This window comes from Capricornis sumatraensis, chromosome 3 (assembly GCF_032405125.1).
Source record: "Capricornis sumatraensis isolate serow.1 chromosome 3, serow.2, whole genome shotgun sequence".
Classification (NCBI taxonomy): Eukaryota; Metazoa; Chordata; class Mammalia; order Artiodactyla; family Bovidae; genus Capricornis; species Capricornis sumatraensis.
The window spans coordinates 145693120-145705650 of NC_091071.1; the positions used below are offsets into that span (position 1 = coordinate 145693120).

The following is a 12531-nucleotide window of genomic DNA, read 5'->3' on the forward strand; positions in this document are numbered from 1 at the left end:
TTTTTTTTTACTAGGAAGTAACACGTTTCCATATTTTTTCACTCAACAACAAAAAATAAATCGTCATAAACCTGGCAAAACAAAAGAATAACCAGCAAAGCCTAACATTTCTTACCTGATACAGGTAAGCACCAGCTCCCAAATGCCACCTTGGGATAGTTCAGACTAGTAAGGAGGCTCATGTTTTATGATACCAAAATGAACAGAAATAAATCTATGTTGTTCTTTCTTTAGCAAAATCTATAGCAGCAGCTACACCACAAAGTGAGTGGACCCTACAGACCTAACAAATTCAAGTATATCACTAGAGAAATAGGAAAAAAAAATCATAAAATGAAGACTTACTGCTTGTCATGTGACTTGGTGAGGCATGCTGTCCATTGGGTGTGCTTGAGGTGAGGTCAATTGCCATATTGGAGTGCTCCCTTTCAGGTGAAAGCTCATTGTCACCTGTTTTCACAAAATAAAATATTTTGGTCTCTATTCACTGTCACCTAAAATCTAATTACCAACTTTGTAATCATATATGCAAAAGCATGCATAGTCTTGAAATTTTAATGAAATACATTTTTTCCTCAAAAAATTATAAGGAAAAGTTTAGAAATATATAATAAATGAATGAAATGATGAAAAGCCACAGCCAGCACACAATAAAACATTTACAAAATTTCACTACCACATTCATCTTAATTGTAAAATAAGGACAAATGGAGTAGTTAATTTCTAAAGTATCTTCTATTTGAAAAAAATTTTCCTTTAACATCTAACTTAATCATTAAGCACCCGGTATTTTTAATGAGTATTTTCAAAACGTTGGCCAGAGAGTTGGATGTTTGAGAGTTTGCTAAAAAAAAAAAAAAAAAAAAAAGTCAACTTAAGTGAGCTAATTCTCTTTCATATCATGTGTCTGAAAAATTAGATTACAGAGTACTAAATATTTAGTACATTCCAGATTAGTAGACATATATGTAACCTAACCTAGTCTAAACTTAAGTGAAAAAAATCAAATAGGAAAGTTTTGATCTGCTAAACTATTACTGACTTAAATAATAGCCTTAATATGGCAAGTATGTATCTATAGTTCCTTCTTACTTCACTTTCCTGCTATTTTCTCAAACTCATTCACAAGGTGAAACTGTGAACAGGCAGTAAGAGTATACAATTCTTGATAAAAATTTCCAATTCAGAAGTTAAAATACAGGTAACAAACATGCTTTTATTTACCAATAACAGATGAATGAAAACGAATACTTACACGTTATATAGCCATCAATAGCCTCTGTTTCCATAGTCAACGTGCAGTGCTGCAATACAAAAGATTGTACCCTTAACACAAGGATTCCTTTCAGTCTCTGCCATTAAATGCTTAACTTATTTGAAGCTCCAAGCAGTTAGCCCACGTTGCTGCGGCTGCAACCTGTGCCCAAGAAACATACTATGGTGTACTGCATGTGCTCATTTGCAAGTCACTGAACTCTTTCTGCAAATGATCTGATTCCTGCTGGAGATAGGATAGGAAAGATAAGTGTGCTGTGAGATGGGCTGTATCGAGAAAGTAATGACTCTTTTCATCAGAATTTACTCCGTTTAGAGGGAAAAAAAGAGGAAGGGGATACACCTCAAATGTGCCCGCTTTAGCTGGGACTGAAGTATTTTACCATTCACTACTTCCTACAATCAAGCTGCAGTCTGAGGACTTTCCGAGTATACAGATAGCTCTATTCACAATTGTTGCAAGTTGGTTCATCATGTTCTAAGGGAGGGGGGAGGACAAACAAACAGAGGAAAAACAAAACAAAACAAAACAACTTCGTGCCCAAGTACCTCTGGAAGGTTTCTGCAGCAGTTACCCAACTGCCAGGCTTGTATTGACATTTTAGCCAGCCCCAAGTTCTGTGTGAGCACCTGTTCAATATAACCTTAATTTACTGCCAGACCATGGTTGGCTACTAATGCCGAGCCTACTTAATACATTCCAATTTGAAAAAATTCATACACTTTTTGCTGTGGGGAAGGGGATCACTTTTGTAAAGTTTGGGGAATTATTTTCATGCACCAATGACACAAAACAAGAACTTACTTCTCAGAAACAAAAATAAATTGTATGAGATGACACCCCCTAGCTTTGATTCCACATAATGAAAAGATCGATAAGCTAACTGTATTCTCTGAAGAAAAAAGTTTAAAGAATTGACATGTCCTGAGATGATTTTTACTTTTTTTTTTTTCCTTTGGCCCTGGTCCTTTTTGCCTTTAGTTTCAAAAACTCTCACTGCACCAGCAGCTAAATTATTCACAATGAGCCATTTCTGTATTGATCGCCAAGTATATTTAGCCCTGGCTCCTGGAATTTCTCCATTACTTACTGGAAAACAGGCAGCTTCACTTCTTGTCTCCAAAACCACTTCCCTTCTCCCTCCCCTCCCCTTCTTCACCACCACCCTCCCTACCAACCACCCCCCCAAAAAAAAACTTTTCTTCTTTATGGAATAATCAGATCAAATTCCCAACTCAGTCACTACACAGCACTTAAATTTCAACCTGCTGTACTGTTACCAAATTCTTTCAAATTATGATTACATAAGGCTTTAAAGAAAGGCATCCATAAAGTTTAAAAGGGGAGCAGTTTCTTCGGATATTTTACAAATGAGTTTATCTCTTTAAAAATGTACACATTTAACACACACATATTAAGAAAGAAACGTCAGGGAGAAGCGAAAGAAGTCTGCCCCATCAATGAAAAGACTATTAACCCTCAGAGAAGGAAAGAAAGAAAAGGAGAAAGAGAAACGAAATGTACATACAAAAGAAATTGTCCTTTGATTAAAAAAGATTCATCACCATTTCCAGCTCTGTCGGGAGATCTCAGCTTCTTCTAACCCCTCAAAGAGGAGGTGACAATGTCGTGCTGAAGATAAACGGAGAGAGAAAGAAAGAAGTTTTTTGTGTTTCCCCCTTCTCTTTCCTTTCCTTGCCCCTTCCAAGCCAAGCCCCCTGCAGAGTTCAAGGCGAGGAGGAAGGAAAAGCACTTTACAGGTGGGTCATTCCGAGCCCAAATCCAGCAAACAGATCGGCTGATAAACAAAACCAAGAAATGAGAGAGAAGGAACACCCCCCTTCTCCTCCACCACCACCTCCTCCTCCTTCACCCCTCCCCCTCGTCCCTTTGGGATGGTCTAGTAGGAAAAGTCACTCAGGAATGGCACCACGTACTTTCAGGAAAGAGGAAAAAAAAAGAGAGAGAGAGAGGTCAGTCAGTGCTACAGCAATGCGATTAACAAGAAGAGAAAAAACTTGATCCACCGGTTCCTTAAGAATCGACCAAAAGCTAAGACAAGAAAACTGAAAGAAGGGGGGGGGGGGTGGATAGGGGAGGGACAGTCAGGGGGAACCCAGCAAAGAACCTAGGCCAACTTCACAGGACTGTTTTTCGTCCTTAGCAAAATAGTAATAATAAATTAAATCTTAAGTCCATCTCTTTTGCCCACACCAGAACCTGTCAAAAGTGATTTAACTGCTGCCTTTTTACGTGTCATACCAGCTTGTTTTTGTTGTTTAATTCCAACAGGATTTGGATATTCCCTTATACCTGGGATAGATACACAGCTGCAATTTATCCCAAGCTACCCCGCCTTTCTTGGAATTCAAGTTAAAACAAAGCAAAACAAGTCCAAATCCATGACAGCTATAGAGATGAGAACTGATTAATCGATTAACATCCCAGAAACAGATTACAAGCAGGGGACGATAAATTAAGGCAGAAGACATCATCTTCAACCCGATTCCCTGAGCGTCCTTTACAGAAATCATTAGCCTAATCATAACCACAATGCATCCCTCCCAGAGAAAAAATATATATAGTATCTATATCTTATTATTACTGGTTAACAGCAACAAGTCATTTGATCACATCACGGTGCAAAACGAGATGCTATATAATTAAACTTAACTTTGAAAACACTCCCCCCACCTTGCAAATCAGATACACATATTATATATAATCTATGAATCAGAAGACAAATAAAACAAGCTGTTCTTCACCACGCAAAAGCCAAGCGGAGATTTACCTCAGCAGTGCATGCAGTAAAATAATCCCATCACCCTTTTGTTTGTGTTTACTGTTAGTGTGTCCTCTCTCTTTCTTTCTTTCCTGTGCCTAACGTGTGTTTGTGCACTGCAGTTGGTGGTGGAAACTAAGGCAGTGGATCTGTAGCTAAGGGTAATCCTGTTTTTACTTCCTCCATCTTCAGCGAGAAGCAGGGTTAGCCCGGGACAGCTGGTCAAACCCCGAGAAACCGATCCGCCGGAGCCAGAGCACATCTCCCCCGCCGGCCGGGCTCGCGCAGACGCCCGCGGGCGGAGGGCGGGCTGGCGGCGGGCGGCGGGGCTCTGGGCGCGGGCGGACGTGCGCGCGCGCGCGTGTGTGCGGGGCGCTTGTGCCTGTGTGTGCGTGTGGGTGTGTGTGGGGGGGGGGGTATATGTGTGTGTGTGCGCGGGCTGGCGAGGCGCGTGTGCGCGTCTCTGAGCGCTGGGCCGCTCGGCGCGCTCGGCAATCGATTACAGGACAAGTGCTGCCCCGGCGGCTCCGCGACGCGCTCCCTCCCTCGCGCCCACCCGCGCGCCGGGCCGCGTCGCCCCTGGCCGGGCGCCCCCGGACGGCGGACCCCGCCCCCCAAGCCCGGGCCGTGTCGGGGGCGGGGGGACCAGGTAACCCGCGGCCGAGAGTGCCCCGGCAGCCTCCCCCATCCACTCCTCCCCGAGTCGTAATAGATCTCACGTTTTCTGCCGGCTCGAAAGGAAGAATTGCAGCGACCAGGGGAGGTTCATTTCGGCCTCGTGAAGTTTTCTTTCAAACTGGGATTTGTGGTGAGGCCGGGCGAAGGGCGCGGGACCGAGATCAAGGCGCGCAACGCGGAGCTCTGGGCTCGGCGTCCTGGCCGGAGTCTGGGTTTGCGCGTGGACCCACCCACTCAGCTTCGCAATAAACTGCGGTGCGATTTTAGAAACCGGCGCCCGACCGACCCGGACTGGGAGCAGGAGAGGGGTCCTGGGGAATGGATTGAGCAGGAAAGTCAGGTCTGAGATGCAGGTCAACTATTACTATTTTGAAAGTGCTTTACAGTGCAAGTTTAAAATTAGAGTCTCTACTTGCTTTTTCTCCCCCGGGCGTGTGGCACATCCACCACAGTCAAAGGAATGAACGGGTGAGGGTCTAAAAAGTTGTTAGGAGTAAAGTGTTGTCTCTCAGTGTCATCAGTTAGCTATAGCGCAGCTTTTGTATTTGGGAAGAACTTCTGTGAATCGTCATGAGAAGAAAAAAACCAAAAACGTTCTTTCTACAAACAGTCGCGTGTAGCATCTTTCTTGACCACAGTTGCAAAAAGAGGGAATAGAGACTTCTATAATTAAAGGGAAAAGGAAAATGAAAGGAGCTGAAAATACTGAACTGTGTAGTCTGGGTGGCTTAAGTTTGAAAACACGTGAAATTTTCAGCACTGCCAAACAGCATTTCTGAGAAACCATATCACAGATTGTGTAGAAAATCAATGCTGAAAGAGTAGGAGCAGGCGCTGTACTCCTACTCCTTTGAAGAATCCCAGAAATAGTTGCTGAGGTTTTTTTTTTTTCTCTGCTGAGGGAAGAGAAATGATACATTGAAAATAAAATCGTCAACTGTATCTTAAGCATCACTCTGTATATCTGGGAAATTTTGGATAATGTCTTTAGATTCGGAGACTGGGAAGGAATTTTTTTCATATTGATACACACTAAATCATGGACATCCTGTGACTTGTATAAACTTTATATAATATTTTTAATGAATTACTTTTTTAAAGTTTATTTCATTTGTTGGATTTATTAAACAGCTGTACCAAGAAGCTTATTTTTTAAATCATGGGAAATGGTGGTTGGTGCTGTGCTGCAAACAAGATTAAACAGTTTTCATTGGCGAGCAAATCATTTGGGCTCAGGCTAACAACTTTAAAGACGATTTTAAGAACAGCTGTGAGTTATGTGATGGTAAAGCAGGTTTTTGGTGTTTTTTTTTTAACCTGTCAATTATCTAAATGAAAGTGATTTTCCTAAAGTTATATTTGGGAAAGACCATAGAACTCCACAAATCATTCTAATCATCCAAATAGATAGCAAAAATTTTAATCTTAAATTATCATACAAGATTGAAATGCTCATAATATATAAAATTCCCAGTATACAAAGGGTAACATAAATTTCTAGACTAACCTGAAGTATTGAAAGTTGTGGAGGTCCTTAGAAAAGATGAATTAAAACATGTTCAGAATTAAGATGAAGTGTCTGGATAGTTTAAGCAATTTAATTCTGTAGTAGAAGTGGATTCGTTGTGAAGTTCTAAGGAATCATCTTCAAGTTCCCCAAAGCCACCACAGCTGATACAGTCTTTGCCCCTGGTTCATTAGAGCTTAATTTAGCTCCCTTGAAAGCCTATCCTTCTCCTGAGTTATTTTCATTGGCTTCCTAATCACCAGAGGCACACTCTCTCCCTCTAGTGGCTAAGTATTCAGACACTTGACATTTGATGGCCCTGTCTCCCCAAGGATGGGGGATTTGGGTAGGAGGCAGTGATTCCCAAATTTTAAAATGGCAAAGATCTCATGGTCACTTGTGAGAATTGGATCATTTGGGGAAACTTCCCTCTTAACATCCAATGTTCCTTTCTCATTTGAAGATCATGATATTTCAAACTCATGCCAAAGAAGTCAAGATTATGTTTACATACAAAGACTAGGGTTCCGTTTCATCCTTTGCAGTCAAATAATCCTGGCGCTGAAACTCAACAATTCCACTTTGGGAAGGAAAAGAAAGAAAGTGAAGTCTCTCAGTCATGTCCTACTCTTTGTGACCCTCCATGGACTGTAGACTGCCAGGCTCCTCCATCCATGGAATTTTCTAGGCAAGGATACTGGAATGGGTTGCCATTTCCTTCTCCAGGGACTGAAACCTTTGTATAGACTAGAAATTCCCTTTGTTCACAGTTTTTCTCAACATTGTTTGTGTAGGTCAAAGGATATCTATATTTCCAGCCTTTGCCATAACTGCACACATTTTTAAAGTACTTTTATAGTTATACTTTGCACAAAAATGTATCCTAAGAAAGTACAGTAGTATGTTCATTGGCTACTATATCCAGTTGGATAAATTTTCACTTTGGGGGCGGGTTGAGGAGGTAGGGAGAAAACATACCCCACCCCCACCATTTTTCATATAGCTAGTTCTTTGTCCTCCCTTCTGTCCCATCCTTTGAAACTCCCTCCAGACATTGATCCCTGTCTTACACTGGCATATTTCTTTCATTATACATTGTGTAAATGTTACTCATTTGTTGAGTTTTTAAAAGAAAATCTCTGCCCCCGCCTCCCGCTAGAATGTCATCTTTTTAAGGACAGAGATTATGTTTGTCCTGCTAACTGTTGTTTTCTCAGAATTAGCACAGGATTTGACAGTAGTACTCAGTAATTATTAAATGGTTGAATATGGAGCTAGCCCCATACTCACCTAGCTTCCATGTGTTAATCTGTTTTTAAGGGCCAAAAAGTATACAAGATCAAAAATACACTCTAATTCCATAAATAATTTGATCAATTCTTGGCTCATAAGTCGTTACAAATAATGTTAACAGGTCGACTCTGTCTTATGACCCATGTGAAGAATGTGGATACCTTAGTAGATAATATAAAGTTTTACACGTATGAATAGTAAAATTGGTTAAAATAATTTTGAGTAAAATACATTTATGTGACCTCTCTGTTTCATATATTATTTCATGTTAATACCTGATAGTTCATAAACCAAGCTATCAAAGAATGCAACAGATTTAATTCTATAATTACTAAGTACAGTTAGCAAAGAACATTTTTAAAAGGCAGAGTGGATTAAGGGTGGTTACATCATGAGGTATTGATAGTGTTCTCTTCAGAGAATTTATTTTGTCTGTTTTAGATTTAAAAGTCCTAGTACCCTTTAAAAGAATTAGAATAAAAGTTCATTTTTGTTTATTCAAGCAATTAACTTTATGTTTTTAAGTTTGGATTTTATTTTTAGCAGAGGGAAGAAAGGGACAATTTGAAACAGTGCAGTACTTTCCTAAGATCAAAGAAGACATTTTTGGAAACCGATTATATACTGATTTTTTTTTGTTTAGTTGGTTTTATTGTGGTAGATATAGAACATAATCAACCAGAGAAGGTGCCCTAAAATTATTTGAATTCCTGAAAAAGTTAAGTTTGCCAAGCACACATAGGCACAGTGTATTAAATCTGATTGCTTGTTTTATTTTGTCAGGTGGTGGTGTACTCTTTGAAGTGTTGTTCTCTTTTTAAGCAGGATATGGAACAATGGTCTCACTTTCTCCTGTCGACCTAGATTGGCACTATGAAGAAGCAAGGAAGCCATAAATGGAACCATAGTTTCAAAGAAAACATCCTAAGATCAAATCCATTTCATAAGTAATGTGTGTTAATGTCTTCCAACTTTGCCTCTGTGACTGCAGTGATGGTCTGGGGTCTGTCCTGCTGGCATGTGAGTCCCACATGGTAGGGGTCTTCTCATTCCATTCACCTTGAACAGTAGTTTCTTTCAGCAGTTCTTGAGAGTGTCACTTTGCAGTTTGATAAGGCTCTTGTGCAAATACCCATGTCCCTAGAAAAGGTAACATTATGACTTAAATTCACAGTCCAGTAGAATATCAGATTTCTTGTAGAAAGCACATTTTGATGTAGAGCAGGTGATAAGCTATCTCTATCCCAAATGAGAATTATAAATCATGGGAGTTAAACTAAGACCAACGGGATAAGACAGGAGAGATTTCTGGGGAAAAGAAAATGAAAGTATACATTTCTAAATATGTCATTACAAACTTCCATAATTGCTTTAAAATGTAGATGTGTTCAGCATTTGAAGAAATGAGTACGATCAGTGCAAAAAATGAAGGAATTTTGGACAAGTGCGGATAGATGACGCTTGTAACACAATTCCAACAGGCATGGGGAAGAAGATTCTTCTAGCAAGTCATGAAATTATCGAACAAAGAAAGTATATTGAGGTTATTGGAAACCTCCAATTAAAATATTAGTACATGGAAATAAAAAGATGATTCAAATTTTGAAGACACAGCTCATGAATGGAGGATAACAGTAGAAGGAGAATACATTGTCTCAGGAGCATTACTTTAGATACAGAATAATAAACACCCTCTGAGTGTAAGAGGAAAATAAAAAGTGATCATTTGACTTTGGAATTGGAAGGTGAACATAGGGCCAGCTAGCCTAGAGATCTATAGCATCAATAGTTGGATTCTGCTGGAGATATTCACAGTCTAAAGCAAAGGGATGGCAGGTTACATCTCAAGAGAAATATTTGGTAGTCAAACCATTGCCAATAAGTATATGATCCTTATTTTTTTTTAATACTGTGCAAAGCTCACAGAATTATATGCCTGGTGTTTGTGAGAAGCCTCAGCTCTTTGTAAAATTGTTTCACGGTCTAGCAAAGTTTAATCACAGGTTTAAATAATCCTATGTATGTGTGTGTGCGTGCTCAGTTCTGTTCAACTCTTTGTGACCCATGGAACTGTGGCCTGCCAGGCTCCTCTGTCCATGGAATTTTCCAGGCAAGAATACTAGACTGGGTTGCCATTTCCTCCTCCAGGGTTCCTTCCCGACCCAGGGGTTGAACCCAAGTCTCAGGTCTCCCACATTGGTAGGCAAATTCTTCACCACTGCGTTACCTGGGAACCCTCCAAACAATCCTGTATCCATGGAAGAAAGTAGAATTCATTAGCAATAGAAAGTGTAGGAAAGAATCTAGGGATTCAACCTTCCTCTTTTTATAGCCAGATAGTGGCAACCTAGGGAATTAAGAGCCTTACAGGGATGGGTATGGGAAGCCATTTCCTCCCTGATGAATCTGAAAGAGGGCTTGAGGTATGGAAGGAGGGAACTGAATCAAAGTCACTCTCAGGTAGTAAAGTCAAATGTCAACTAGTTTTCATGGCTTGTGGTTTAGAGAAAGGTTAGCTCAAAATAGAGGCTAGTTTGGCATTCTAAAATGTCCCAAGACATGAAATATGAAGATGAGAATAGCACCATCAGAATCTCTCCCCCAGCAGCTCTACTCAAGCTTCTGTACCTTTAATAAAGGTACAGAAAATTTGACGTCATGGTGAGGTGCTAGACACCAGGGAAAGTCCCACTTAGTAGACTGAGGATATCATCAAATGTCCTATAACCATATTCCAGAAACTGCTTCACTGGAAAACTGTGTCCTTCAAGTGTACTATTTTTGAGAAATAAATCTTCATGCAGAATTTACAGCACTTTATTTTTTATTATATTTTTTATTCTACCTTGTTCTGCTGCTGCTGCTGCTAAGTCGCTTCAGTTGTGTCTGACTCTGTGCGACCCCATAGATGGCAGCCCACCAGGCTCCCCTGTCCCTGGGATTCCCCAGGCAAGAACACTGGAGTTGGGTTGCCATTTCCTTCTCCAATGCATGAAAGTGAAAAGTGAAAGTGAAGTCGCTCAGTTGTGCCCGACTCATAGCGACCCCATGGACCGCAGCCCACCAGGCTCCTCCGTCCATGGGATTTTCCAGGCAAGAGTACTGGAGTGGGGTGCCATTGCCTTCTCTGCTGTCTTGTTCTAGACTGATTTAAAGTGGCTTATAAGGATATATATTTATATAATTTATATAATTGTATGTACTCAATTTATATAATTGCACGTGCTCAGTTGCTCAGTCGTGTCTGACTCTTTGCAACCCCCATGGACTGTAACTTACCAGGCTCCTCTGTCCATGGAATTTTCCAGGCAAGAATACTGGAGTAGGTTGCCATTTCTTCTTTAGGGGATCTTCCCAAACCAGGGAATGAACCCACATCTCTTGCATTGCCTGTTTTGGCAAGTGGATTCTTTAACAATAACACCATATATTTACATTTATATAATTAGTAAATTATATATAGTATTATGTTTACATATATGATATTAAATTTAGAGGTGCAAGAAGAAAATAAAACACGTGAAAACATAAAGTGAGAATAGTACTAAAGCTACATATAATTCCCATGTAAACATTTCCTTAAGTCAGGCCACAAAATGTGTAGCTTTCTCGCAGCCAACTCAAAAACAAAACTAAGCAGCAAACAAGGTACTCAGGTACATTTTGCATGACACCTGTGATAAAAACTGAGCAATTATTCAGCAACAGTACAATTATTTGTGGTTCTAATAAAAAGAATATAATGTAATGCAGTACTTTAAATTGATGATTCAACTAATCTCAACAAAATTGGGGTACCACTGGGACTAAGAAAGCCATAGGTATTGTTGTTGTCACTATAAGCATTTATTTTATACCAGGCATCATAAGCCCCACAGTCAGAGGGGTAATACTGGCCACATATTTCTTATGAAGAAATTGAAGCTTGGAGACATTATTATCTAGGCCAGAGCCCTACAATGTCAGAGCTGGACTTAAAAATGTGTTTTAAGTTCTAGAAACTGCATGGTAATTACCAGTATGCTATTCTGTCTCCTTAATAACTAAATATATTTATTAATCATACAAGCCTGTTTCTGTAGTTAAATCCAGCCCATTTAGTAACCTACTGTCTAACACTGAAACATTTGAAAGGAAAACTAAATGTCTACGATGCTCTTAGGAGGTTATTCAGATGTGGTGCCAGCATAGAATTCTACCAAAACCAGTGCCTAATTGTGTGTGAAACAGAACTTATTTGACATCTAATACTTTAGCATCAGATATTCATGGGTACTTACCTTGAGCTCTTCTGAACAAGCAAAGACAAGAGAACCACTGAGGATGAATTAAAGGATAACTACTCTCTGAATTGAGTAAAGAGATATAGACAAGAACTTAAATTCTGGATCACCAAGCATATTTACACATTTTGTTTCAAAGGGGGTCATTTCTGATTTATAGCACCTAGAAACAGAAGCATCAAACTCCTCCCTTTTGTAGACTTACTTCACCTATATGTGCAAAGAATAAAGGAGTTTTTGTGGTGAACTTTGTGATTTTAAATAGTTATGGTGTTCTTCAATTGCATTTTAAATTTCAAGAAACAGGTTTTTTCTCAGTAGAGAGCAGCTCTCAGTTTATAGTAAAGATCAATTTGGACATTTTGCTAGGACCCATTAAGTGAAGCCTGTGAGAATAGAATTTTTATTTCTGTTGTAATCTACAAATACAGTGAATATTGGAGTAGATGGATAAAACTATACTATTTTAATTAGGTTTTTTTTCTATCCCAGTTTGCATAGGTGTAAAAGTTACACATCTGTTCTCTCACTAGGAAGGTTTGTTTCCCTAAAAATCAAAAAGAAATAATACTTTTATTGGGGGAAATTTGCTTTAGGGCATTTTGAATAACCTGCCCTAATCCAGAAGAGCTTCCCCAGACATTATGGAATAGCCAACAAATGGAATGAACAAGGGGTCTGATATCTTCATAATATATTCTTAGAAATAATT

At 39.6% G+C, this 12531-nt stretch overlaps 1 protein-coding gene across 3 annotated transcripts in view; it reads right to left on the reverse strand.

Moving 5' to 3' along the window:
• Nucleotides 1-1289, reverse strand: part of IKZF2 (IKAROS family zinc finger 2) — a 167228-nt gene extending 165939 nt beyond the window's left edge. For 2 of the 3 annotated variants that reach the window (XM_068967788.1, XM_068967787.1), the window contains exons 1-2: nucleotides 1256-1289; nucleotides 346-450 (exon numbers count right to left, since the gene is read on the reverse strand). In XM_068967788.1, coding sequence (XP_068823889.1) covers nucleotides 346-450; nucleotides 1256-1289 — 139 coding nt within the window. The remainder of the gene's footprint in view (nucleotides 1-345; nucleotides 451-1255) is intronic. The other variant, XM_068967789.1, reaches the window with a different exon arrangement.
• Nucleotides 1290-12531: the final 11242 nt, after the last annotated feature.